This window comes from Solea senegalensis, linkage group LG15, assembly GCF_019176455.1.
Source record: "Solea senegalensis isolate Sse05_10M linkage group LG15, IFAPA_SoseM_1, whole genome shotgun sequence".
Classification (NCBI taxonomy): domain Eukaryota; kingdom Metazoa; phylum Chordata; class Actinopteri; order Pleuronectiformes; family Soleidae; genus Solea; species Solea senegalensis.
This window is the reverse complement of record NC_058035.1, coordinates 697528-722498: the sequence shown is the minus strand read 5'-3', so window position 1 is coordinate 722498 and position 24971 is coordinate 697528. Positions and strand designations below refer to the sequence as shown.

Below are 24971 nucleotides of genomic sequence, written 5' to 3'. Positions count from 1 at the left end.
GCCACATTCTGTGTAAAGCTACACAACTCCTGACTTCTGGAGGTTTTACACAAAAATGAAGTCTATAGGAGACGTCCTGTATCTGCTGCTTCTTCTCAAAGAATCTGATGAATCAACGCGTGAATATCATCATATTGGCTCAACACGACTGTGCTGAAAGTCAATAACTGCTCACTGTTAATCATCACGCAGCTCCACTGTTGACCCACGAGCAGATTTTGTCAGTCGTCAGTCGTGGTGGTGTCTGCGGTGAGTGTCGCTCACACTGACGCGACGTGAGACGCGACGTGAGACGCGACGTGACATGATTTCCTCTCACAAATCACTTATTAATTCATTTATTTTTGTGTTCAGCGTTGGCCGGGATGACGCCGGCGGTCCACGAGTGTGTGTTCTTTCATAATATCATGTCAGCACTGATGAGTCAGACTCTTCGCCCTCGCTCTCTTCTGCTGTAACTGCACAGATTATTCATCTGTCGTTGGCCGTGGATTTATCATCTCAGTCCGACTGGCATCGACTCAAACCTCGTCCTGAATGGTGATGAATGAGTGTTTGTGCAGCTGAGGGAGCGACGTGGACGAGAGCAGATGAAGGTTCAGAAAGTAAAGTCAACCTCGTTTCTGGGAAATTGTTTTTCTTCTTTTGCCTAAAAAGTAAAATAATCTTAATCTAACACAGTTTACTTTAAGATTTCGGTAACAGTAACAAGCCAACACAATGGTTAACATGAAAACCCAACTGAAATCACAGTGAACCTCATGATACGATACCGATAATATCACAATGCAACGATTCTGTGATCATCATTATAAATCATCATGTAGTGATATTGATCACAATATCTAAAAAACTCTATTTATTCACAACATAGAGAAAGGTCAAAGGTCATAAAGTCTATGTATTGAACGTGGATGGAGCACTTCATTCATTTGAGCAGCGCCACCGTGAGGAGACATGAAGTAGTGACAGGGGCTGTTTACTTTAGATTAAAATATTGATATTTGCCCCGGGGTATCGATGATTGTATTGCATGAGGCGGAAGGATGACGATATATTTATATAATTATATTTATATAAATATATAATTGATATTTTGACACACTATAACGGCGACTTTCTCTAATTTTCTCAGTTTTTCCTCCGTTTGTGACACATCACGGTCTGAAAGTGTCTCTGGATTAGCCAAACAAAATGTCCTCTGTCCAAAAACCAGACATTTTTAATCATTTAGGTTTTTACAGTGTGCGAGGTCGTGACACAGTCAGTAAAATGACTCACCGTCAGCTTCAGTCTGGAATCACTTACTTTGACTTGATAAATAAAGCAGCAGTGGAGCAGCAGCAGCTCGCGTGTCCTTGCGATGCCGGCCTAACTGAGCGCTGTCTTAAGAATATCTTTGCTGCTAATTGGCCGTTTCTGACGGGGTAACGGAGGTTTTTGTGCCACTTTGTAAAACCCGCTCACTCTCTCCACACCAAACCCCTGTGAGAAAACCGCAGCTCACAGGAGTTGTTGATTCACCGCGGCCTCAGTCACTGAGTTCACTTCAGTGTTTTAAATCCTGCATTTCAGATTCACCGCGGTGATAAAAACGTACTGAATCAAGCAGCAGTAGACAGACGAGTTTGGTTCAGGAGTCAAACGACTTAAACTTCACTTTAAAGATGATGGTGAAATAAAGCCTGCTACATATTCCTCAGATGTTATAGAGTTAAGATGTTAAAGATTTTAACTGATTTAAACCTGTTTTCCCTGGTTTGGTCTCTTGTCTCGTTGCGTTTGAGTGCGTAGATATTTCACACATAGATTTGTCACTTTGCAAACAGACATAGTGCTGCACATCTGAGCGGGTGTGTGTGTGTGTATATATATATCTCTATATATCTATATCTATATGAATAGACTACAGGCGCACGGTGTTATATTAGCGAGAAAACATTCCATTTCAAATTGTGTCAAGTAAGAGTAGGAGGAGTTCCAGCTCCTGTGAAACACACACCGCCGTGTGGACATTTGTCTTTGTGACATGTTATTGATGAGCTCTTCATTTTTCATATAGATGTAATTTATGGAGTTTTTTGGTCTCCGTTTTCTCCCCTGAGAGAAAGATGCTTCAGGTTCACCACAACGCTGATCCCTTCTGTGGGATGACTCATCATTGCTTGCTCTTTCTCCTCCACCTCCTCCTCCTCCTCCTCCTTCTCCTTCGTCTATTAACCCATCCATTTGCCACCTGGTCCTCTGTTGCTAAACAGCCAATGACCTGGACTTCCTGCCCTTTGTCGCTCTCGCCGCTGTGCAGAGAGAGAAAAGGTCATGAGGAGCAGACGCAGAGAGCGATGCCTCCTCGCTATTAGATCAGAGTCAGCCGTGACTCACGCTGTGTCTGAGACGCTGTGGCGTCGCGACGCTCACGCTCATGTTTCAGGAAACACACGTTAAAAGTTAGCGATCGAACGACCCCCGAATGAAGGAATTGGATCGGGATGCATCAATCAAACGTTACAGCAGAAAAGGAACCAACTCCAGGTGCTGGATCACAAACCAAAGATGGTTTTTGGGGAACGCTACGGCCAAAAAAAGGCTGATGCAGAGCGATCCAAGACCAAGAGTGAACATCAGCGCCGTGTTTCTACTAGAGATGCACCCAAAATGGCCAAAAAAAACATTTTCTGTTTTTGGCCTTTTAACAAAACGACCGAAACAGGCGATTGTGATGATGCGTGTATGCTAGCACGCGTCTGTCTACTCCCGCTCACAGTCCGACCAAGATCAGTTTGGAACGCCGATAAAACGGTTCCAACAAGACGTGAGAACGGCAACTATTAAATGCTGGAAAGTCTCTTTGTGCAAAAGCAAAACTTGAACTCCCTGCGACATTCACTTAGTCACGACTTCGTGTACTCGATCCTCGTCATAAAGATCATTATTTGGATGAAGGGATAAAGCAGCGTGCAGAGAAATGATGATTCATTCAGTTTGACTTTATGTCTTTGTGAACTTTGTGATCACGGAAAAGAACGGAAAGTTAGCGCAGTGCTCGTGAATCTGTGTGATACTGTGCTCTAGAGGCGTAGACTTCTGAAGAACTGCTCCAACAGTTTTTCCAGGATCTCCAACAGTCTACGTTTAAAGGAACAGCAAAGGTGAAGATTCCTTCAGCACAAGCAGGAGCTGCTACACTGCAAATAAACCTCCAGCCCCAAAGGCCTGATACGGCTTGATTTAGCATGTTATTATGCAAAGAGCTTCCCAGTGTTCCATCTGTGGGACCTGACCCAGTGTTTGAGAACCAGGCAACAATGCCAAGAGAGTATTTTTTAGAGAAACTGAGATTCATGTGTCAGTGATTGAGTGATGGGAGGAGCTCCGGCTCTTCCTTCCGCAGGTTATCGATTTAGCTTCTAAAAATACTTCCGTGCTCCTGCGACCGTAATTAAAGAAGTCAAAAAGAAATGAAAGTACTAGTTTTTACATAAATTGTTTCCCCTCAGATCTATTGTTGGTGGGATGAGCTCAGGCTCCGCCTGCGTCACAAGGAAAATCCAAAATCACTTAGCTAATTACAACAGAGCGGCGCTCGCTCGCGGTCGTTCGTGCTATTAGAAAATTAAAATCTAGCCTTTTTCTGAGTCCCTGCTATTGACTGCAGTAATGATATTCAGTTTAGTTTGGGATGATTTATGGTCTGGAGAAAATCTCAGGCTGAGGGAAAGACAACTGTGTTCTGATATTAGAGCGTTAGTTTCAGTGGAAGGAGACATCAGGGCTGCCGTCACCTCCAAGACGAAGACGTGCTTCTTCATCTCCATCACGGCTGTCCTGGTTTAGCCTCAGTGACTCAGAGCACGCACACACGCGCACGCACACACACACACACACACGCGCGCGCACACTCATGGATCAGAACCAGCAGCGTCACAATCGATCCGGCTTTATCTAACACCGCTGTCACTGCCAGGCACATTTCTTAAAGCGTTCCATAAAATAAATAATAAAATAATAATAAACCGGATTAGGGACATCAGTGGAGGACATGAGCAGACAACTGCTGAGTGGACAAGTGTTTGTCTTTTATTTTCCTGAGCTGTGAGATGAGTTATGCACCAAAATGTATTTTACGCTGCATGGTTCTGTTTGCAAACAAAAAAATCTGCATCCTCACTCTTAATTTCTCCATTTCTAACTGGAAACTTCAGCTTTTTTCTGTCTACGTTGACTGCTCACACCTCCTGCACCAAAGCCCATCGAGGAAGCCAATGATTTTACAGCTGTTGATCCACTGCTGCCTCCACCAGCAAATTCACTGTTATTCCATTATTCCATTTTTATTACTTCTTGTTTGTATTCGTCCGGCCGGATTGGCCCCGGCAGAGCGGCGGCCCCTCGCGAGCTTAAATTGATGATTTTCTCTATGGATTCTGGTGAGCAGCAGCAGCAGCAGCAGCAGCAGCAGCAGCAGCAGCAGCAGCAGAAGCAGCAGCAGCAGCAGCAGCAGCAGCAGACTTTGTGGTACACTCGCACAAAAACCACAGAAAATTCAATCCCCGGTCAAAAGACGTTTTAAGACGCCGTGCACTTTAGCTGACATGGATTTTTATGGGGTAAGTCCTGGTGTCTTCGCCGGCAGCCATGTCTTCCCTGTGCTGCGTGTTGTATGGTGGTGAGGAGGAGGAGGAGGAGGAGGAGGAGGAGTGTGTGACATTGACTGGGTGTCAGTACCTTGTGTAACTCCCCTCTTCAAAAACTGACGTTGTCAGTGTTGCGTAAATGAGGATTTGGTTTCTTGGTTTCTTGTAAACCTGGGGACGGTTGGTCAGCGCGGCCTCGCGGAAGGAGGATTCACTCCATGTCAGTTTGGAGCTAGAAACAAACAAAGTCAATAAATAACTTCATTTCTACTTCTGGAGATTTTTATTTTATGACATAAAAGCAGTTTTTTGTGGCGTCATCTCCGCCTCTGACACTGATACACAGCAACATAATCAACGAGCCGCTCGTCTCTGATGTCTACTATACGCTTAAATAAAATAAAGAGGTTGGGGTGAAATGTCATCACTGATATCTATGTGTGTGGATACACAAGTATCCAGTTTACATTGCATATAAACACCTTCCCTGGTTACTGGTGTAGTGAGGTGTCTGTGGATGTCCTGGTCTCTGAACCACAGACACAACACAACTCTACATTTATTACTTTTTACAAAGCATTTTCAAACGTTAACCTTTAAAACCCTTTAGACCAGAGGTGGGGAAACTGTGTCGGGAGCCATTTGGGTAGCCCATGGCCAAGTGGAAAGGGAACTTGTCTTGTAACTGGAGGGTTGCTGGTTCAAGTCCCCACCAGGTCAAAAAGGCTGAGCAAGGTACCCAACCCACGTTGCTTCCGGGGAGCTTCTCAGTGTGGCAGCCCACTGCTCCTAATTCTAGGATGGGTCAAATGCAGAGAAGTAATTTCCCTAAGGGGATTCATTAATAAAGTATAAGATTTAGATTCACACTTTCATAACAGCTCCAGTCTTTCATTTCCGCGGCCCTGGAAGTGCGCACGCCTGCTTTCTAACTCGCACGCCATGCACGCTTTACTAAGTAAAGCGTGCGTGCGATTTAGTACCCCCCCCTCCAGGCCTCCGTAGTTCCCTGTTTGAACAGATCTGAGTTTATCTGTCATTTTACAGATCGTCTCACTGAAGAACGAGGTGATCGTAATTGTTCACATGTTCGACTGTTGGACCCAGAAATCGTATTTTGAAAGGGTGTTACGTCAGATTTGATAGCCGGATACGTTGCCTGTTTCCGCTAACACAGGATGTTTACAAAGTGACAATTTGGCAGAAGTAAATAAAATCAACACTTAGCATCAGCAGCCATTATCCAAAGGACCTTAATTAATTGTATTGTCACAAGTTGTGATAAATATTCGGAAAATAAATGCGTAGATCCTTTCGGAGTTGCGTTAGCTTAAATGATGGTGACACTACGAATGACGTACGACTCATTATCTCGCGCGCACGCCTCCAGTGTCACCTCCAGAGCGCCGTACTCATCGTGCTTCCCCTCCTCCTGCATCACACACTCAATGTAGCCGTTATTTGCTAATAACGCAGCTTTTGTTAAAACGTGTGAGTGCATGAATTCTCTCCCCTTCAGACCAGAGTTGGACAACATTTAAATTTACATTACATGCTTTAAAGGTCATTTTAAATTGCTTGATATAACCACTAACCTTTTATTAGCGACTTCTCCGTGGTGAGGAAACTTGTGTCAGAAGGTTAACTTAAACTTAGCATTCCTCTGCTAATAACGCAGGTTCTCCTTGCGTAGAATCCCCAAAGGTGCCTTTTTTTTTGTGCGTTTAATTTCAGGCGTACATTTCGCTCGAGTTATTATCTGCTGCAGAACAGAATAATGATGAAATGACCTCGGGTGTACCTGGAGGAAGACACCGCGTTTCTTAATCCTGCGCACTTGTGCTCCAGGTTTCCCTGGAGAAAGCTTAGTATTAAAGAGAATTTCCCTGTTGGGACTAATGAGGAGTCAGATTATTAATATTCCTCCTGGAAGAGGCTGAAAATGTGCTGCATGTCACTCGTTTTCATGGAGCGGGAGTTCGCCTCCTCCTCTTCTCCTCGGTCTGTCTCACCATCTATACATCAGCAGGTCTGAGTCACGCACAGCAGAGATGGTGTGGGAGTGAAGGGAAGTGCGTGGAGATGAGGCTGACTGCATTTCCACCTCTGCTTTCTGGGGTGGCTCGGTTATTGTTTCAGAAACCAGGACGTGGTGGTTTTCACTGCTCCTGTAACTGACCTGCGAGGCAACAAGGAGAAGCACACGTCGCATAAATGGTTAAGAAACACTTGATTACACTCCAGCCCGTACTGTACGTGACACATTCCTGTGGCCCACATACCGCGGGGGGGAGCGATGGCACTCGGGCAATCTGCTCGTTTCCAGATCTGGGCCACAGACCGGATACTTGATCGCTACGTGACAGACAAATGTGGACCAGAAAACAAAAATGGAACTGGCCCAGATATGTTTTATGACACCTGGACCACATTTGTAGCTTAATGAGGCTCATTTTGCCAAAGCTGGCCCAGGTATGTTTTAGGCTAAATCCATGTTAGCCAGTGCCACATTGTTGCCAAGGTTGGCCCAGATGTGTTTTAATACACTATGGCCAGATCTGTTGCTTAATATGTAGCCCAGCTCAAATCTACATTTTCCAGTGCCTCGTGTGCCGCATTGTTGCCATAGTTGGACCAGATATGTGTAAATATAACCGTGCCAAATTTGTTGCATCTGCATATGTGACCCATTTTAGGCTAAAAGCTACGTTAGCTAGTGTCTAATGTGCCAGATTTTTGCCAAAGTTGGTCATGTAACTGTTGGGTTATGTGAGGCCCTGTTTAGGGTATAATCCACGTTAGCCAGTATCAATTATGCCACTTATTTCCCCCAAAGTGGCCCAAAACACTTGGTTCATAAGTAAAAGTTCAACAGTGGATAATTTTGGTGATTGTGCCACGTCTTTACCAAATGTGATCCATATTTGTCTGAAGCGAGGTCCACTCCAGGGCGACAGATTACAGACTACAGATTACCAAGAGCACTGGATATTTCCCAGGTTTGTTTTAGAATATTCCGACTTGTGAGCCACTTCAGGCTCACTTTAATTTAGTGAGGACCAGATAAAAGCTGGTCCTGCGTCGCATCAGCTTCCTATAACTCATGACGGGCTGTATAATGAACGGTCGCTGAAGCGTCGTCATTGCAGTTTGTCCTTGTGTAACAGACGTACAGCACATGAGTAAAGTGAATTGATTCCCAAATATGACAATGGACTTTCATTATTTTAATGAATGCATGTTTTACACTCATTTTCCAGCTTTTTAATCTTTATGGTTCGTTTCTATGCAGATGATGTGATGATTTTCACACTATTTGCCCCTAAATTTAAGTCATTTAATGGAAATGTCTGGATTTTCTTTCTGTTTATTGCAACTCCAGTACATGAATGCAGCTCTAACTGCTGTATGTCATCATAATTACACGTCAGTGTTTTCAGTATCAGTCTCAGGTTCATTCTCAACATTACTCCTGTTACTCGTTGTCACGTTTGTGCCGTTAATTGCTCGTCAGCGGACTCGGCACAGCGGGGACCATCTGCTGAGCCAGGTTTCAGATCCGTTTACCCCCTCTGGGATTCTGTTTCCTGGGATGGGACAGCCACACTGTGTCCCTAAAACGCACCAGCACCACCGCTAACATCACCGCCGCCACCACTGCGTGGCCACCAGCTCGCCTCTCACACTTTCCATGAGGTCATTCAGGGACGATCGCAGGTGATGTAACAGGCGACAGAAAGTGTCACAGATGTCAGTTTATGATGTTTACCTCATTTAAATGTCATTATTTCTGACATTTCTTATTACCAATGTTTGTTTTCTTTTTATTTCCTGTCGGGCAAATATTTTAATATCATTTTAGTTTTCCTTGTTTGGCCGTGAAAGTGATTGTTTACTCTGTTACTGAGCTGCTCTCACATTAGCAGTCGTAGCAAAGGTGCTAATTAAATGGTTTGTAGTCCTGTCTCAGCCTCCGGCTCCAAACTGCCTCAGTATTGACTTCATAGATTCTCAGTGCCTCACAAAGCAGAGGCAGCAGAGGTTAACACTGCTGCCTCACAGCAACAAGGTCATCCGTTTGAATCCCGTTTCTGCATGGAGTTGGCATGTTCTCCTCGTGTGCATGTGGGTTTTCTCCGGGTTCTCCAGGTTCTCCGGGATCTCCGGTTTCACTCACTCACAGAAACATGCAGAGGTTAAATGAACACTTTAAATATGAATGTGAGGGTGAATGGTCTTTGTATGCATTGTTAAGTTTTGGTTAACGTTGGGACACAGTATTACACATCTTACAAGGTTCCCATGGGTCCTGGAAGTCCTGGAAAGTTTTTTGAAAAATCTAATAATAAGATAAATCAACAAATGGATGAATTGATTCATGTAAAAATCGTGATCCTCAAATATTCTGAATTGATTCAAAACTTGATATTTAGGGAGTTGAAAAGAGGATTGAATCTTTTTGAGCTGATTTTGTTCTTCTAAAAACAAATATCAGCGTGGAAATGTCTCCAGTGATGGGTCTGATGGATTTGTAATCAGTGTTGCACTTCATTACATTTACATTACATTACATGTCATTTAGCAGACGCTTTTATCCAAAGCGACTTACAAAAGTGCATTTAAACATTTGGGTACAAAATGTTGGGTACTTCACACAGGGTTCCCACAGGTCCTTGAAAGTTTTTTAAGGTCGCCCTAAATAGACATGGGTCATTGAAAGTGCTTGACTTTTGTGAAGAAAGAAGTTACATTGATATATTGGTAAATGTCTCCCTTGTGTGTTATGGCGCCACCTACTGTTTCACAAGCACCTTCAAGGGCCCATCTCTATTCAGGGTGATTTTCACAAACTTTCAAGGGCCTTGAAGTAAACTTCAAATTCACAAAGAGACATTTTGTTTTCTGAAGAACAAAATTGTCTTAAAGAGATAAAAACATCTCAACTGACTTTGTTATTAAGAATGGAAGATACCACTTTTATGTCAGTAGAAACTCGAGTATCTACAGATATCAGTGTGATGCAGTCATTTTAAGACCATTTATGAACGTATGAAGCTTCTGTCGAGTCATTTCAAAGGCAGAATTCTTCAGCTGTGTCGAGGAAATAAACCGATGAAACATGACTCAGCTAAAATGCCTTTCATCTGAAGGAGTTTTCATTGTATTTTTTGCACAAAAACTGAAGCAACAGACGGACGTTTTGACTGGATTCAGAATAATAATATAAGAATAAGAATCCCAATTTTTTTTTGCATGAATCCATTTTCAATTTACACTGTTATCTCGTCATTATCTTCAGATCTAATCTCTGTCTTTCTTTGCTGGGAATCACACGTGAGTAAAAACGTGGTTAAAAACGTGTTATTTTTTAAAACTGCTCAGGTTCTTCAGTGCTTCAGTACTTAATGTACACACAGAGGATGTGTGATTTTAACATACTTCAGTGCTGTGTGAGTAACATTAGTGATGGATTTTCCTGTGCGGATTTTCCTCCATCACGCAGATACTTAAAGTGACGTCTAATGAAAAGCATGAAAGCACAAACAGTCAGGAGCAGATCGTGTTTCCCTCTAAAGACTGAATCATGTCCCGTTTTATTGCTCTGCTGCTGCAGCTGTGTCGTCTTAGTGTCTCTCTCTCTCTCTCTGTCTCTCTCTCTCTCTGTCTCTCTCTCTGTGGCACGTTGCATTCACAGTTATTCCCACAAGTGGCGGCGTATCACCGTGGCAACACCACATCTTTTATTCACAGAAATGAGGCTGCATGCCTGGTATCCGTCTCCTTTCACGTGTCATTTTCTCTCCCTCCCTCCATCTTATCTGCCTCTGTTCCTCACGTTCACTTGTTCATTGAGCTTGAAGGACAGATGTCCTCTAAAGTACAGACGTCCTCTAAAAGGACAGTTTAACCCATATTTATTTATTTAACGCTCAACCTCAAATCCATTTCCCTGTTTCCTCTGAGTCAGACGTTTGTATATGTGCAGGTTGTGCAGGTGCTTGTGATCGGAGTGTAAACAGCAGCTTTTTATGCGACAGCTTTCACTCGAGCTAAAGCCTCAGCTTTGTAACGTGGAGCCGTCAGAGCAGCGAGAGTCTGGGGAGAGTTTCTGAAATTAAAGATATAAAATTCTCAATCTCAGAGGAAACGTCAGCCTCTCAGGCTTCAGGCAACGCCGCTTCAAAATGATTCAATAAAACACACCAAAAAAAAAGGTTTTGGTCCCAGTCGCCTGTCAATCAAACTGTTCTAACAGGAGGCAGAAATTTAAAGGTACGCTACTTAAAAAAGTGACAATTGGGGGCGACGGTAGCTCAGTGGTAGAGCGAGTGGTCTTTCAACTTGAAGGTTGTGGGTTAGATTCCCAGCTCTGATAGTCTACATACCAAAACTGTAGTGTAAAGCGGCTTTGAGTGATCATCAAGACTACAAATAAACAATACAATAAAACAACTGAAATATTAGACCAATAAAATACTGTAGAAAGTATGAGAACAAATAAATAAATAAATCAACATTTCATATGTTTATTTCCTTGTATGACATCATTATTGTTCTTTACTATGCAGACGATACATTTTTCTTCATAACCCTTATTGTCCTTTTCTATACAAGTGATATACTCCCCATCATAATCATCATCGTATCACCTTTCCTTCTTTGGGTTAGCGTTACAATATAATTCTAATCATAATTGCTTTCTACGCTGATGACTACCTTTTATTTACTGTCATTATTTAAAAACAACAGCTGAAACAAAGTGCTGTACATCATAAAGAAAATGACTAAAATATAGAAAGATAAGACTTAACAACAAACAATTAAACAGACAAAAATACTGTAGAAAGTATAAAAAGAACACAAAATAAAAAACAATAAAACGGTTCAGACCAACATCTTTTATAACAACATTTTTTTCCCTGTATGACAGTCATTATTGTTCTTTTCTACGCAGACGATAATTTTGCCTCTTCATCATAATTGTTATTGTATTGTTTCTAATTTATTTCAATTATTGTTATTCTTTCTATGCAGATGATAAATTAAGTGTTGAAGAACAGACACAATTCAAGTCGTCAGCTGAACATTTTTACATCACGATATGTTCTCTAAAGACAAAATATCTCCGATTTTTTCTAATATTACAAAGCCCTGCTTTAAGGTCATTCGTGGCCGCCGCCCACTTTATTGACTGAGCCAGACAACTGTGTGTCGGGTTAATTCTGATGTGGCAGAGGGACAGAAGGTGGCGGAGGTGTTCTGTTCTCCACCTTCTCCTTCATCTGTCGTCTCCATTTTCACCTTGCTGCGAGCGGGCGAGTGAGAGAGGGAGCGTTGTACCTTATCGGGAACAAAAACATGGTTAGCAGCTTGAAAGTGGGACTTTGACACGGATGATAAACTCCTCATTAACTTTCAGGAAATTAAAGGAAACCTTGATCTAATTAGATAAAGATCACGGCTACGTCTCCTCTGAGATGAAGCCAGTGAGCTCGTGTTTGAGGAAGGATTTAAGAAAAAGAAATCACGCGGGATGCAGCGGCGTTGTTTTTATCAGCCGAGCGCTCGTCCGGTAAAGGAAACGCTTGATTTTTTCATTTCTATTCTGGCAGCAGAAAATGGCCACTTCCTGTGGCAGAATCATCTTTCTGCAGAAGAATGAAAGGTTCCCTTATTCCCTGCATGCATTATGGTAATAATACTCATAATCATGCTAGTCGCACGCGTGTGATAAAGTTTCCATGTTATTAACAATGGCGGGCGGATGATTTATGCCCAGATTAAAGGTACACACGCTAATGGGATTGCGTGGCAGAACCCGGTGTAACGGTGTCGTGACGTGAATCCATCATGACCCGCAGGAGCCGCTTTACTCGTATCCAGTGTATCGTTGGGAGGGTGTTTTGATATTTGACATTGAACGGCTCATTGCTCACTGTTAACACATGGGGGGACACATCCAGTGGATGCTGGTCCCAATCCTGGACACATGGGAGGGTTCGTGTCGGGAACAGGCATCCGGCCAAATATCAAACCTGCTGTGGTGAGAGGGAGGGAGGAAAAAGAAGCTCATGTTGGAACAGTTCATAACGTCCATCTTCTTCTTCTACTGCTTTATCCTCCACATGGCAGAGGGCGGTGGCCTGTGACCTATGATGGAACTGGTGGAACTGGAGACCTGCCAATCCCCGCCCCATGTCAGCTGGGATTGGCAGGTCTCCAGTCCATCAACTGTCCACTCTCATGGTCAATTTAGAGTGTCCTAAACCCTAATCCCTAATAAACCTGCATGTTTTTGGACTGTGGGAGGATACTGGTGACAACCTGGTCCCGACCGGGTCACGGAATCTTTGCTTAAAAGTTCATCAAAGATAAAGAAGAATAAATGGTTTCGGGATGTAAAACTGTGCCGTTTTAGTTTTTTTCAATGTCTCTTTACAGAACATTTAATCTGCTGCCATTTATGAAAATGACTTAATAAGGAATGGGGACCATAGCACACATTTCCTATAAAACATCAAGAATATACAGAAGTCAGGAGCCGTGAAGAAAATCAAAGTGCTTGGAAACAACAGAATAAAAGGCACAAAGAAATGATTAAGAAATAATAAGAGTACAGCAAATGTAAGAAAGTGAAATATTCCAGCATGTCGTGTTCTCCTCTCAGCAGTGAAATGTGTCCATGTGCAGGACAGTGTCCTTGACATGTCCCTGCTCTGGACGCCTCAGGCTGTGGCTCACATGAAAACCCTGACACTCGCTGATTCACTCGCTGCCCTCAGGCCTGGAGACGACTTTCTGGGACCAGTGATATGAAGAAGTGACGCGTCACATTTTAGCCTCAGTCACTCCACTGTCACAGGAAATCCACAGTCGTAGACTGGAAAACACAAACACTCATAACACATAATTTTGAGCAATAATGATGCTAATAATTGCTACTGCTCCTTAATACTGATAGTTACTGATACTCATATTGATCTTAAAACCTTGTTGTGTTTTGGAGCTACCTCTCTGGAGTAGCTACACGTACCACATATAAGCAGTAAGCTAACAATGGTTATAACTTACACAATAACTCAATTTCATGTAGCACATATGCAAAGAAGTGATGCTAACAGCGTCTTGAGTGAGTAGCTACATGATGTTATCTTACCACATTCAAGGGGTAAGCTAACAATAGTTATAACTTATACAATAACTCATTTTCATGTAGCACATATGCCTAGAAGTGATGCTAACAGTGTCTTGGGTGAGTAGCTACACATTTAGCTTACCGCATTCACGCAGTAAATTAACAATAGTTATAACTTACACAATAACTCAATTTAATGTAGCACATATGCTGAGACGTGATGCTAACAGAGTCTTGAGTGAGTAGCCACACATTGTTAGCTCACTTTGTTAAAGTCTGGAGACATTAGCTTCAAAGTGTTAGCTATGTCTAAGTTTTGTTGGGAAGCTGCACAGAACAACGCTGTATTTCTGTTAGCGGCATCAGAAACGTTAGCTTTTGCTAAAACAGCCAAACACGCCGCAAATGTTAGCCTCTTTAGTAGCAACTAGCGGTTTACATGTGACACAAGCTCAGTTTTAGTAAAACTTTGGAACATTCGTCCATCGTGATGATGAAAGCTGAAGCAATGTTAGCAATCAGAAAATGATAACAAGCAAAGTTATTGTGAATGAATGATTGATTGATTGATTTAATTTTTTCAGATTTATTCAAATCCCAGTTCCTGAAAATGTATTATTAGAAAATGTGTTAATTAAGAAAATTGCATGATTGCATGAATTTATGGTTATTTTTCTGTCGTCAACGAAATGACCAACTGCAATATCACTATTAGTGTTTTTTTTTAGTATAGAATATAATTAGAGTTATTATTATTTACTCATAAAAACTTGGTTTTGGAGGACCACAAGCCCCATTTTGCACAGGCCTCTAGAACCATGGTTCTCAAAGTGTGGTACATGGATCACCAGTGGTACGCGAGCTTCCTCTGTCGATACGTGGGGGAAAATCAGAAATACTCTTCTGCTGTATATAAACCAGGGTAAGTGAGAGTGCATAGAAAATGGAAAAAATAATAACAAATAGAGGAGAGTCACTTTATCTCACGTCAAAAGTCTGAGAACCTCTAAGAGATGGTTGTGTGTGTATATGCTACATACATAATATTATAGGTAATAAAACATGCATTAAGTCTGAAAGTCCACTAACACCCAGTGACCGTGTAACCGCCCTCGCTGCAGCGTTTATGTGGACGTGGACGTCGCAGCAGCTTCTTGTTCTGGTGTTTTTCCTGTGATGGATGTTTTTAGTGGACAGAGAGAGAATGTGAAGATTTTTCCTCCTCAGCTCAGAAGCTGTCGTTGCTTCATCGCAGGCCAGGTCACGTGCTTCCTGTCATCTCGTCTGCAACGGCATAATCCTCGTAGGAGGTCGTCTGTGCTGTGTGATGGACACACACACACACACACACACACACACACACTCTCACTAAGACGTAAGGACACTTGCACAGATGCCGCATACACGCTGTGGCATTTAAGCCCTTGCTGTGCCTTTGGAGGACGTGCTCTAATATTCTCTCCGTCGTCCTCATTCTCTGCCACGAGCCATTTTCTGCAGCCTCTTAACGCTCCTCGTGTCCCACAGGGGGTGCTCTCGCTCTCACTCTAATACGCTCTCGTTCCTCCATCTCCCTCTCCTGCCATCCTCCTCCTCCTCCTCCTCCTCCTTTGTTCAGAATCCTCTGTGTGCAGCGCTCAAGGTCACGGTCACAGTGTAGGTGCCGCGACGACGACACTGACATTTTCCAGGATGAACTGAATGACACGTGATGTTTTTCTGTCGATGTGACGGATTGTGTGGACACAGAAACGCGTTTGTCAAGTCTGAATTTTAAAATCAGACCAAACTGTACTAAAGGTCGACCATTGTTGGTTTTTCAAGGCTGATTATCTCCAGTTAATGAAACATATGACTAATATTTGGAACTGATACACACTTACAGTAAAAAATGAGATAGCTCGTCAAATTTGTTGGATTGCAACCCGGGATGATTGTGGATGTATTAGAGCTGAAACGATTACTTGATTACTAAATGAATCCTCAACTATTTTGATAATGGATTAATCGGTTTGAAGCTTTTTTCATGATTAAAACAAGATTTCTGATTGTTTCAGCTTCTTAAATGTGAATTTTTCAGAATTTCTTTGCTCCAAAGAACAAAGAAATCATTAAAAACTGAATGATTTTGGATTGTTGACAAAAAAAAGCCTTTTTCAACATCATCATTTCCATGTTTGACAAACACTGACCAGCATTTTTTAACATTTTCTGACATGTAAAACTGTTTATAACACAAATTTGAATTTATTCAAAATGTCAAGTCAAAGTCAAAAAACACAGTGGCAGCCACAGTAGTAATGACTTCAAGTGGAAAAAATATGAATATATAATGTTTTTACAGCAAAGTTTGGGAAGGTGGCGTTTTATGTCACTAAGAACAAATTAGTACATTTAAGGAACTCTTAAGGGTTAATAATTTACATGATTGTTAAAATGAAATGCTGATAAATGTCAAATATGGTTTTGCTGGTTATCTGTTGACCCTCCCACCCTGATAATTATTTATCCATCATTTTAATGGAACACATCCAGAAAATATGAGGAAAAAATAAGAGGTCAATGTTCCAAGTATTCAGTGTTAAACTAAGTTTATCTTTAAACTTGAACAATAGCACAACTCTATTAAAGCTGTAGTTGGAAAACGGTTTATTACTCATTGACTTGTAGACTTGAGGAGCCGGGCAGGGGTTTGAACCCTCAACCTGTGTGGAGTTCTGATGCATCATAAAATGACCTCCTTTACCACTGAACCACCGCAACCATGACCTCCCACAGACTGTATCTGTAATCTGTCAGTGATGTGTTTCTTATGAAGACAACCGGGAATAAAACATGAATTAATCATGACGGAGAGAAACTTCTTCACGAGCTTCTTCAGACACACTTTCCTTTGTGTTGTTGTGTGTGTGCGCACGTGTGTGTGTGCGCACGTGTGTGTGTGTTTGTGTGTGTGTGTGTGAGAGTGTGTGTGTGTGTATGTACCAGATTCCCCACAGGCTCCTCTTCATCCTCCACTGACAGCTGCTCGTTTTAAGAGCTGTCATCCTGTCAGACCTGAGAGGTTTTCCTTCGTACCCGCCGCCCCTCCCCCGCCACGTCCCCACTGTCAATCACTGTCCCCGTTGTGCAGGTACAAACTCACACGTGTCTCATAAAGAGGGCGTCAGGGTTAAAAGGCGCCGATTCCAGCGGTGCACTAGTTAAGTTTTGATGGATGAGGTTGTGTTTCTATAGCAGACATCATGGCAGTGGCGTTTGCGATGTATATACAGCTAATTGTACAATTTAAAGGTGCAGTCTGTCACATTTAGGTTCAGTTATTTATTTAAAATTATTTAGCTAGTTTATTTATCAGCTGAAAATAATCGTTTTTAAGATTCGGACATGGACGATTCTCACAGCACAGCATATATCTACACGATGATGATTTCACATTTAATTACCGGTTTGTGCCGTCATAAAAATTCCAGTGGTTTCTGAAAGCTAAGAAGCTGCACGTCAATGCCAATGTTTGGTTATTACGATAATTAAATTAAAGTTAAAATTGTAAATAACTGCCAGATATTGAAAGTTATTCTGGAAAACTGAGCAAAATCACTTGCAGGATAATTTTCTGCTAATTTTATGGTTAAAATAAGCAAAAAGAAAGTCCAGATGGACATTTTTAGTCAAAAGAATTTTCATCTTTCGAGGAAAATGATGTTGTCGGAGCTCAAAACAGAGATTTAAATGTGGGCTTTCAAACAGTTCAGAAGGACATTTTCTGCTTCTTCTCGTCTTGAACCTCTTTATCTTTTTGGTGAAAATCAAATTGTCTTTCCAAAGCTGACTGTGTTTGGGATTGTTTCTCGTGCTGCTTTGTTGCCGTTCATGCTCTGGCATGAATTTGTATTCCTGTGCTCCGTGCGCCGAGACTCGCAGCAGGAATCAGTCGACCACAGTGAGTCGTCAAAGTGTGTGAGTGGAATATAGAACGTTTCGTTATCCTGACAGAACGTCACATAATTCATACCTGTGTGCAGACGAAGCCTCCGCTGTTGGAGGGCGAGATGACGGCGTCGACGTGTGTTGATGTTTGGATACGTGTCGTCAAAGATTGATGCTAGATTTTATTCGTTGACATCCCCCCACACACACACACACACACACACACACACACACTGAGAAGCTCACGCTATCCACTTCCACAGGATGGCGTTTGAATTTTGTTATTTTCACATTACAATCAAAGTGGGGGAAAAAAAAATCAAGTTATCGTTTAAGTCTGGCTGAAATTGCAAATTCAGTTTCTGAAAGTCAGACTTACACACTCAGATAATGTGGTTAAACTTTGATTCTATGTTTCCATTTTTATTTTATTCATCCTTTATTTAGCTAGGAAGGTCCCACTGAGATACAAGAGCTCTTCTTCCAGGGAGTCCTTGGTGAAACTAGCAGCACAGATAACACAAATACTATAACACAAAGACAATTTCAGATATAAAACTCAAGGCAGAATATCAAAGTTAAAAGGAGGCCATTAAAAGAGAAATAAAAAAAGAGAGATGCAAATAAGTAAACGGGCCATACCAACAAGATCTTTGTGTAGAAAAACATTGTGTAGAACAACAACACGTTTGTTTCACACAATCTGGTCTAGATGCTCGTCAGCTCCAAAGCTTTGACCTGGAAATAACAGAAATAATGGAAACGCAGAAGAAGAAGAAGAAGAAGCACAATTCCAGCGTTACTCAGACAACGTCTTTAATCTGTGCCAGAGATCACGACTCACACTGATGTTGCACCAATGGACTTAAAACTTGACTCATACTAGTGTGTGTCTGGTTTCCAGCTTCCATTAAAACACATGTTACTGTAATGCTCCTGTCGCGGCCCCTGAGCAAGGCACCCACATTCATCAGGCGATGGTTCCCGTGGCAGCCAACTGCTCCTATAGTTCCGGAAGGTTCCTAGTGGAGGTTGAACTTCCTCACAGGGATAAATAAAGTGAGCTTACTCTAACTGTTGTAAATAAATTGTATTCTTTACAACTCCAGAGCAGCAGTTTTCCCCGTTAGGATTATTATAAGTTTTATGGTCCATAAATTGTCCGAAAATGGTCTAAAAAATAAAAGTTGATGGTGTTTCCCAAACCTCTTTTATTGTAAGAGGAGGAGCCAATAAACCAGAAATGATTTGTCAACCAAAGGTCTTAAATCTGCGGCACACCTGTCTCACCTGTCAGTGAGACTTTGTTGTTCTTCTTCAGTCGTTGGCGTCACACAGACGAACTCTTGACAAGCTTTCGGAAATTCTCCCAATAAACCGAGAGCCGCCGTCTTCAGCAGCGCCGGAAAACTGAAAGCCTACATGTGGATTGATGATTTGTGCCACAGACGTGATTTCAGCTCAAACGTGACTCACTCAGCGAGGACTCGTTAAAAATATGCCTTTAAAACAGCTCAAAGCAGCTATAATTAGCGACATCACCCCCCACTGCTGCTGCTGTGGAGCTTCTTTTTCTTCTAATTTCTGATTTTCAAAGGGGAAAACCCCTCTGCTGCTGCTGCTGCTGCTGCTGCTGTTGCTGCTGCTGCTGATGATGATGATGATGTTCTTCCTGTCGGGTTTCCCTGAGTTCAGTTGGTTGTCTTTGGGGGGAGATGCTGTAGTAGCAGGTTTGAGGTCAACAAGAGACAATGTGAGGAGAGAGTGTGATGGAGGGAGGAAGAGTGCGATGGTTGGGTGATGGTTGGGGGTTGGGTGGTGGTGGGGGTGGGGGTGGTGGGGGTGAAGCTTTCACAGCTGAATAAATGGGTCACGTTTGGCTGATGACGCCTCTTATCTCCTCAGCTCGTCATGTTATCTTCACTGTTCACTGCTCGGCTTTTACAGCTCAGTCGTTTCCTTCTCTCTCTTTCTCTGTGGTTAAAATCTGCATCCACATGGGTCAATTTATAACTATCATTATGTGTTTTCACTCAATTTAGCTTTGTTTTTCAATATTTAACCCTGAACCAAACAATCTCATTGTAAGTGCCAGTATTCCTCTTATAAATATGAGGTCTGTTGGTATTACTTAATCAGTAAATTATGAAAATATTAAGAAAATAGATACCACAAGATGTTACTTGTATTTATTTCCATATTTAGTCCAATACTCCAATACTTAAAATGACTAAAAACTGGACTTCACATTTTGCCAACTTGTATATTTAGATTATCTTTAACACAGTATCATGTTTATGTTGCTGTCCTCCAGGACACAAATGTGGCAAGAAAACACTTTTAATAAATTGTTATTTTTCTTTTTCTTTTTCTTTTCTTCTTCTTCATCTCCCAGAAAGACATTGTTTTTGTTATAACAAAAATAAAAACTCTTAAAAACAAGACTCTGAAGAGAACAGTTGAATGATCGAGATAAGCAAGTATTCTGGAGCACAATAATGAATTGGACAGATAATATCAACAGAGTACCGCTGGTACCCAAGATATTAAAATAAAAGTAGTAAAAGACTTCAAGCACTAATTCTGAAACTCTGATGTCCTCACAGAGTCTTAGCTTGACTCTTCTTCTCCTCGTCTTCTCCTCGTCTTCTTTGTCTTGGATGGTTTTTCTCATCCAAAAATGTGCAACCGAGCGTTTCCCGTCGTCAAGCGGCAAACCATTAAAAATGCAATCGACTGAAGGTGTTTACTTAATACCTCGGCCACAATTCATCGGATCAATCCAAAGGAACGGTGGCGTGGAAGTAATCAAGCTCTCATCATCAATAATGAATGGCACAATCAGCCGTGACAGTGGGGCGGCTATTGTGAGGCGGCTGAATGGGAGAGATATGAGGAGCTATTATATGTTGCTACACTGGTCAGCTGTTGTGAGGAGGAGGAGGAGGAGGAAGGTGATGATAATGACTTCACTGTGTCAGTGCAGTTCATCTGGTTAAGGGTATTTTCCTCCCGGAATGATAACGAGGAAAAACTACCATTTAAGAATGAATTTTTTCCTCTCTTGCATTTCTCTAGATGTTGTTTGTAGCTAACAACATCTCAAAAATCACGTTCTTTGCCTTAAGTACAAAACAGCCTGGGGTATATCACTGATAACCTACAATATTAACATTTTTTGCTTTATTATTTTTCATATATCGTAAAATACTCCCTCTTAGCACCTTAGGGGCCAAAAATGTCTCATCTTGCTCACACCAAAGTCTATCGACGTTTTTACATCCTGGCACACAGGAAGTTGTTGATCCACTGCTGCCTCTATCAGTGCGTTCAAATACATAATTTTGAGACTTGTTTTGAGACTGTTTTTTTTTTTGGGATTTACCTCTGTGACACAAACTGACCACCCGAGGCAGCAGTCGACCAGCAGCTCATGTGCACCCATGAGGAAAAAAATATGATTTTCTCTATGGACTTTGGTGCAGGAAACAAAGCAGCACAAACTTCAGTTTCCTGTTTGAATATAGACTGTAATGTAATGTTGATATATATATTTTCTTAAACATAGTCATAAGATTGCAAAGGTGAGACCATTGTTGCCTGTTTTACGCAGGATTTAGACAAAGAAACTCTGTTAATATTATGTCATATAATCAGATTTCATGATATAATCCGACATCATTAACTGCCTGTTTTAAACAATTAAAACTAAATTATGTACATAACAAGATAAAGTACATTTTTTTAATATTCTGGACAGTTTCTTGCTGCTAATGCAAGTTTTACTTAACCTTCCCTCATCAGTAAACTGTAAAGTCACTGGAATTTTATGCAGACCTCAGTCCGTTGGGGTGAAAACTCTCCCAGAGTCCAGGCTCTGACTCGGCATGTCCGTGGAGCTCATGTCGTCCCGTAATAACTGAGCTTCTCTCGGCGTATTTTCCTCTCGACACTTCCTGCACATGCTGTAGCTGCTGCTCCGCTTCACAGCTGACTTTTACAAATGCTTCCTGTGATTACGGCCAACGCTGTGTGTATTTAAGCGACTGCATTTGTTGACGTGCCAGGGAGCGCCTATTACTCAGTGTGTGTGCACGTGTTTTTTGAAAACGTTTTACCACGAGCAGGAGTCAAATCTCTCGCTCTTTAATTACACTTACTGTAAAAAACTGCTGTTCCCCCATTGTGAGCAGCTGTTAAACGTACAGTAGGCAGGATTTATTTATAATTCCAGAGAATTATGTCAGCATAAGATAAAAGAAATGATCTCCTATCTGCTCCGTTTACATTCTGTGTGAATTCTGATCAATTAGTGGAGACTCTGACCAATCACAGGCCAGTTCAGAGAGAGAAGTTTGACTGTTCTGCTACAATTTCTCTACATATCAGACCTTTGGTTGAAAGATCGCTACTAATATCGCTAATCGATGAAGCTGCACTCCGACATTCTGAGCTGATTTAGTTCTTCCTCTAGAATCATCTACAAACATCTAAAACCATCGAGTAAATTACATTAAAGAGTATTTACTGCATAATTGTGACGAGCAATGCAACAATGTGAAGATTTCATATTCATGTTTAGCTATGTAATTACAATACACTTTATTCTGAAGGTCAAGTCCTGAAACATTGCAGCAATACAAGTATTTTTGCGAGTGCTATAAAGTCCTTGCTACTCGAGTACTTTGTATTGTAGAACACACTTACTATACAGAATTTTGAAGAAAAGCTTTGGTCCGCAACATTTTTGTCTGTCTCTGGTTTGTCTACTTGAATACTTACTGGACACATTCACACTCAGATATTCTGAGCTAAGGATTCCAAAAAAAAACTTCGGTTCTGGACGTTTTTCTGTTACTGCTGTTTCAAGTCTTACATTTTTAAAAGTACAAAAACGTGAAATGAACATACTTTTTGTCTGAAAATAAATGGTATGTTCCATTTATGTTTGAAGTCGTCACTAGGAGTGACAGTTGACCGCGTTTTAGTAGAAAACTCAAAAAAGTAGACTCAAATGTTTCTCAGGCCTTGTTAGCAATACCATTGTTATACCAGTCAATACCAATGATCTACATGTTATTTTGCTCTCGTGCTGTGTGTGTGACTGACTACAACTACTACAACTGGAATGCACCAAACGTTTAGTATGCCAGCTAACTTTATGTAAAAGTAATGTTTCTTCTTCTGTCCTTGTGTGTCCTCAGGTGGTCTTAGTCTTTGCTCTCAGCATCGGGGCCCTCGGAATATACTTCATCGACTCCTCAGAGTAAGTGTCACTATTTTCATGAAATGTCGTCTGAAATGAGCTGAACTTTCGTAACGTTAATGTTTTTGCAAACACCTGAGATAGAAGAAAAGGAAACTTTTCTTTTCTTGCATTTATTGTGACCTACATACGACGTTTGAGTGACAGGTAAAAACATCCATCACTGCTCGTCTCCACCGCGAGATCTCAGATATGCAAATACTTGTATTCACACCCCCACAGGCCAACACGCACACACACGCACACACACACATCTGTATGTGAGGATTTGTCAATGGGAGGCCTGTCAGTTTCCATGGAAACACAGGCGGGCTCTTCAGTGTGTGTGTGTGTTGTTTGTGTATCTCTGGCAGTCACCCAGAAACAGATTGCAGTTCTGGCGCGTGTCTCCGATGACAACTGCACATACTTTAATTTATTTATTCTACGTTGTTGTGTTGTGTGATGAGTTCCTCGCAGGTAAACATGTTAGCTTAGCTTGAATCTCCTTTAGTCATCAAATGATCAGGGAGACAAATTATTGTCAACAATTAGTCATGAATCATGTTACCAAGCTATTAAACCTTTTTTAAAAACATTAGTCGTGAAGATAATATCACGTCTAACGTCTAGTGTGTGATAGAGTTGTGATATACAGAGTATATTGTAATATGAAAAATATATGAATTGTTACCACAGGGCTTGTTCTAGGTTGATTAGGGTAACTGTGAAGTAAAAGAGTGTATCGTCTGCATATCAAAGAATGCGATTTAACAAAAAAGTGAGTGAACTGTTCTATGACCTCCGGGGGCAGCAGAGCATGAAAACTACAAGGTCACATGAGTACATGAACATAAATAACTAAATATACAACAACATTTTTAGTCATTTTTGTCCTTTTTGTTGAAGTAAAATTACAAAGGGAAGGTCAAAGGTCAGGGATCCAGCAAGTTTGGATATATCTTCGTATTTGGTTATAAATGATGTTATATTGGCTTACAGTTTGGAGATAAACTAAGTTAATGTCCAAGACTTTTGGACAGCGTTCACATTTTGACTCGTGATACAGGCCAAGCTCACTATGACCTTGTTCCATAGTTTCCAGTCAGTGAGCTTGGTTGACAGCTGTGTCCGAGGGAGCTGTAGCATTGTTCTCTTCTTCTTTGGGGGGAATGTGTCCTATTCCCTGCATCCAGACTTGTACCGCCACCCGATGGTACAAGTGGGATACTACATTACCCTGATGGGCGAGTATACCAGGGTTCGCAATAGTTTACATAGTTAATAGTTAATGCACGGACATGATTTTCACTTCAGCCGGGTAAAATTGTTCAACTTAGGCGGGAAAAAAAAACAGCTGACGTGATGGCCAATCAGCATTGAGATTCTCCAGATGATGTCAAGTACTTGCCAGTGGCCAGACTCTGCTCAAAATGGAGGAGGGAAACATCATTTTTGTGAGTGGGCACTCGGAGCTCTACAACACAACTTTCCACAACAGAGAGTGCAACAATGCTTTGGTTGACGGTAAAAACAAATGCCTGGTACTTTATTTATATCGCGTCACATCACGTACAAAATGATCCCGTGGTGTGAAATATGCGATGGAAGTGAAGGAACGTCCTCCCTCAGGCTGTAATACTTCACCTCTGTCTGCATTGACACTCCATAACATCCTCATACTGCAGTAATGATGCACAGGTGCACTTCCCCCTCCAGTCTTTTCAGATATGTTACAGCGTATTTCTATTGGAGTTGTCGTCCCTGAGGCGTTGCCCTGATCTCTCCGTGTTCCCATTCCGCTCTGAGGTCCTCTCCACCCACATCACCGTGATTAGCTCAAACCTGTCACTGGAGTGTGCTCGTCCTCTCAGGGGACAGGGGGACGACTGAGCGACCCAGACCTGAGCGTTTTGACGAGAGGCCCGGGCTTGTGTTGAAGCCGCGAGGCCACGGCAGCTGTAATTGGTCCAGTTGGTAAAATGTCTCGTCCATGTCTCGAAAAAAGCCCTTAACACCCCAGCAG

General features: G+C 41.8%; 1 protein-coding gene across 30 annotated transcripts in view; it reads left to right on the top strand.

Annotated features, from left to right (window-relative positions):
• The window catches only part of LOC122781676 (calcium-activated potassium channel subunit alpha-1), a 171481-nt gene that overhangs the window by 45053 nt on the left and 101457 nt on the right, over positions 1–24971 (top strand). For all 30 annotated transcript variants that reach the window (XM_044045594.1, XM_044045596.1, XM_044045598.1 and 27 more), the window contains exon 3: positions 22905–22966. In XM_044045594.1, the coding sequence (XP_043901529.1) occupies positions 22905–22966 (62 nt within the window). The remainder of the gene's footprint in view (positions 1–22904; positions 22967–24971) is intronic.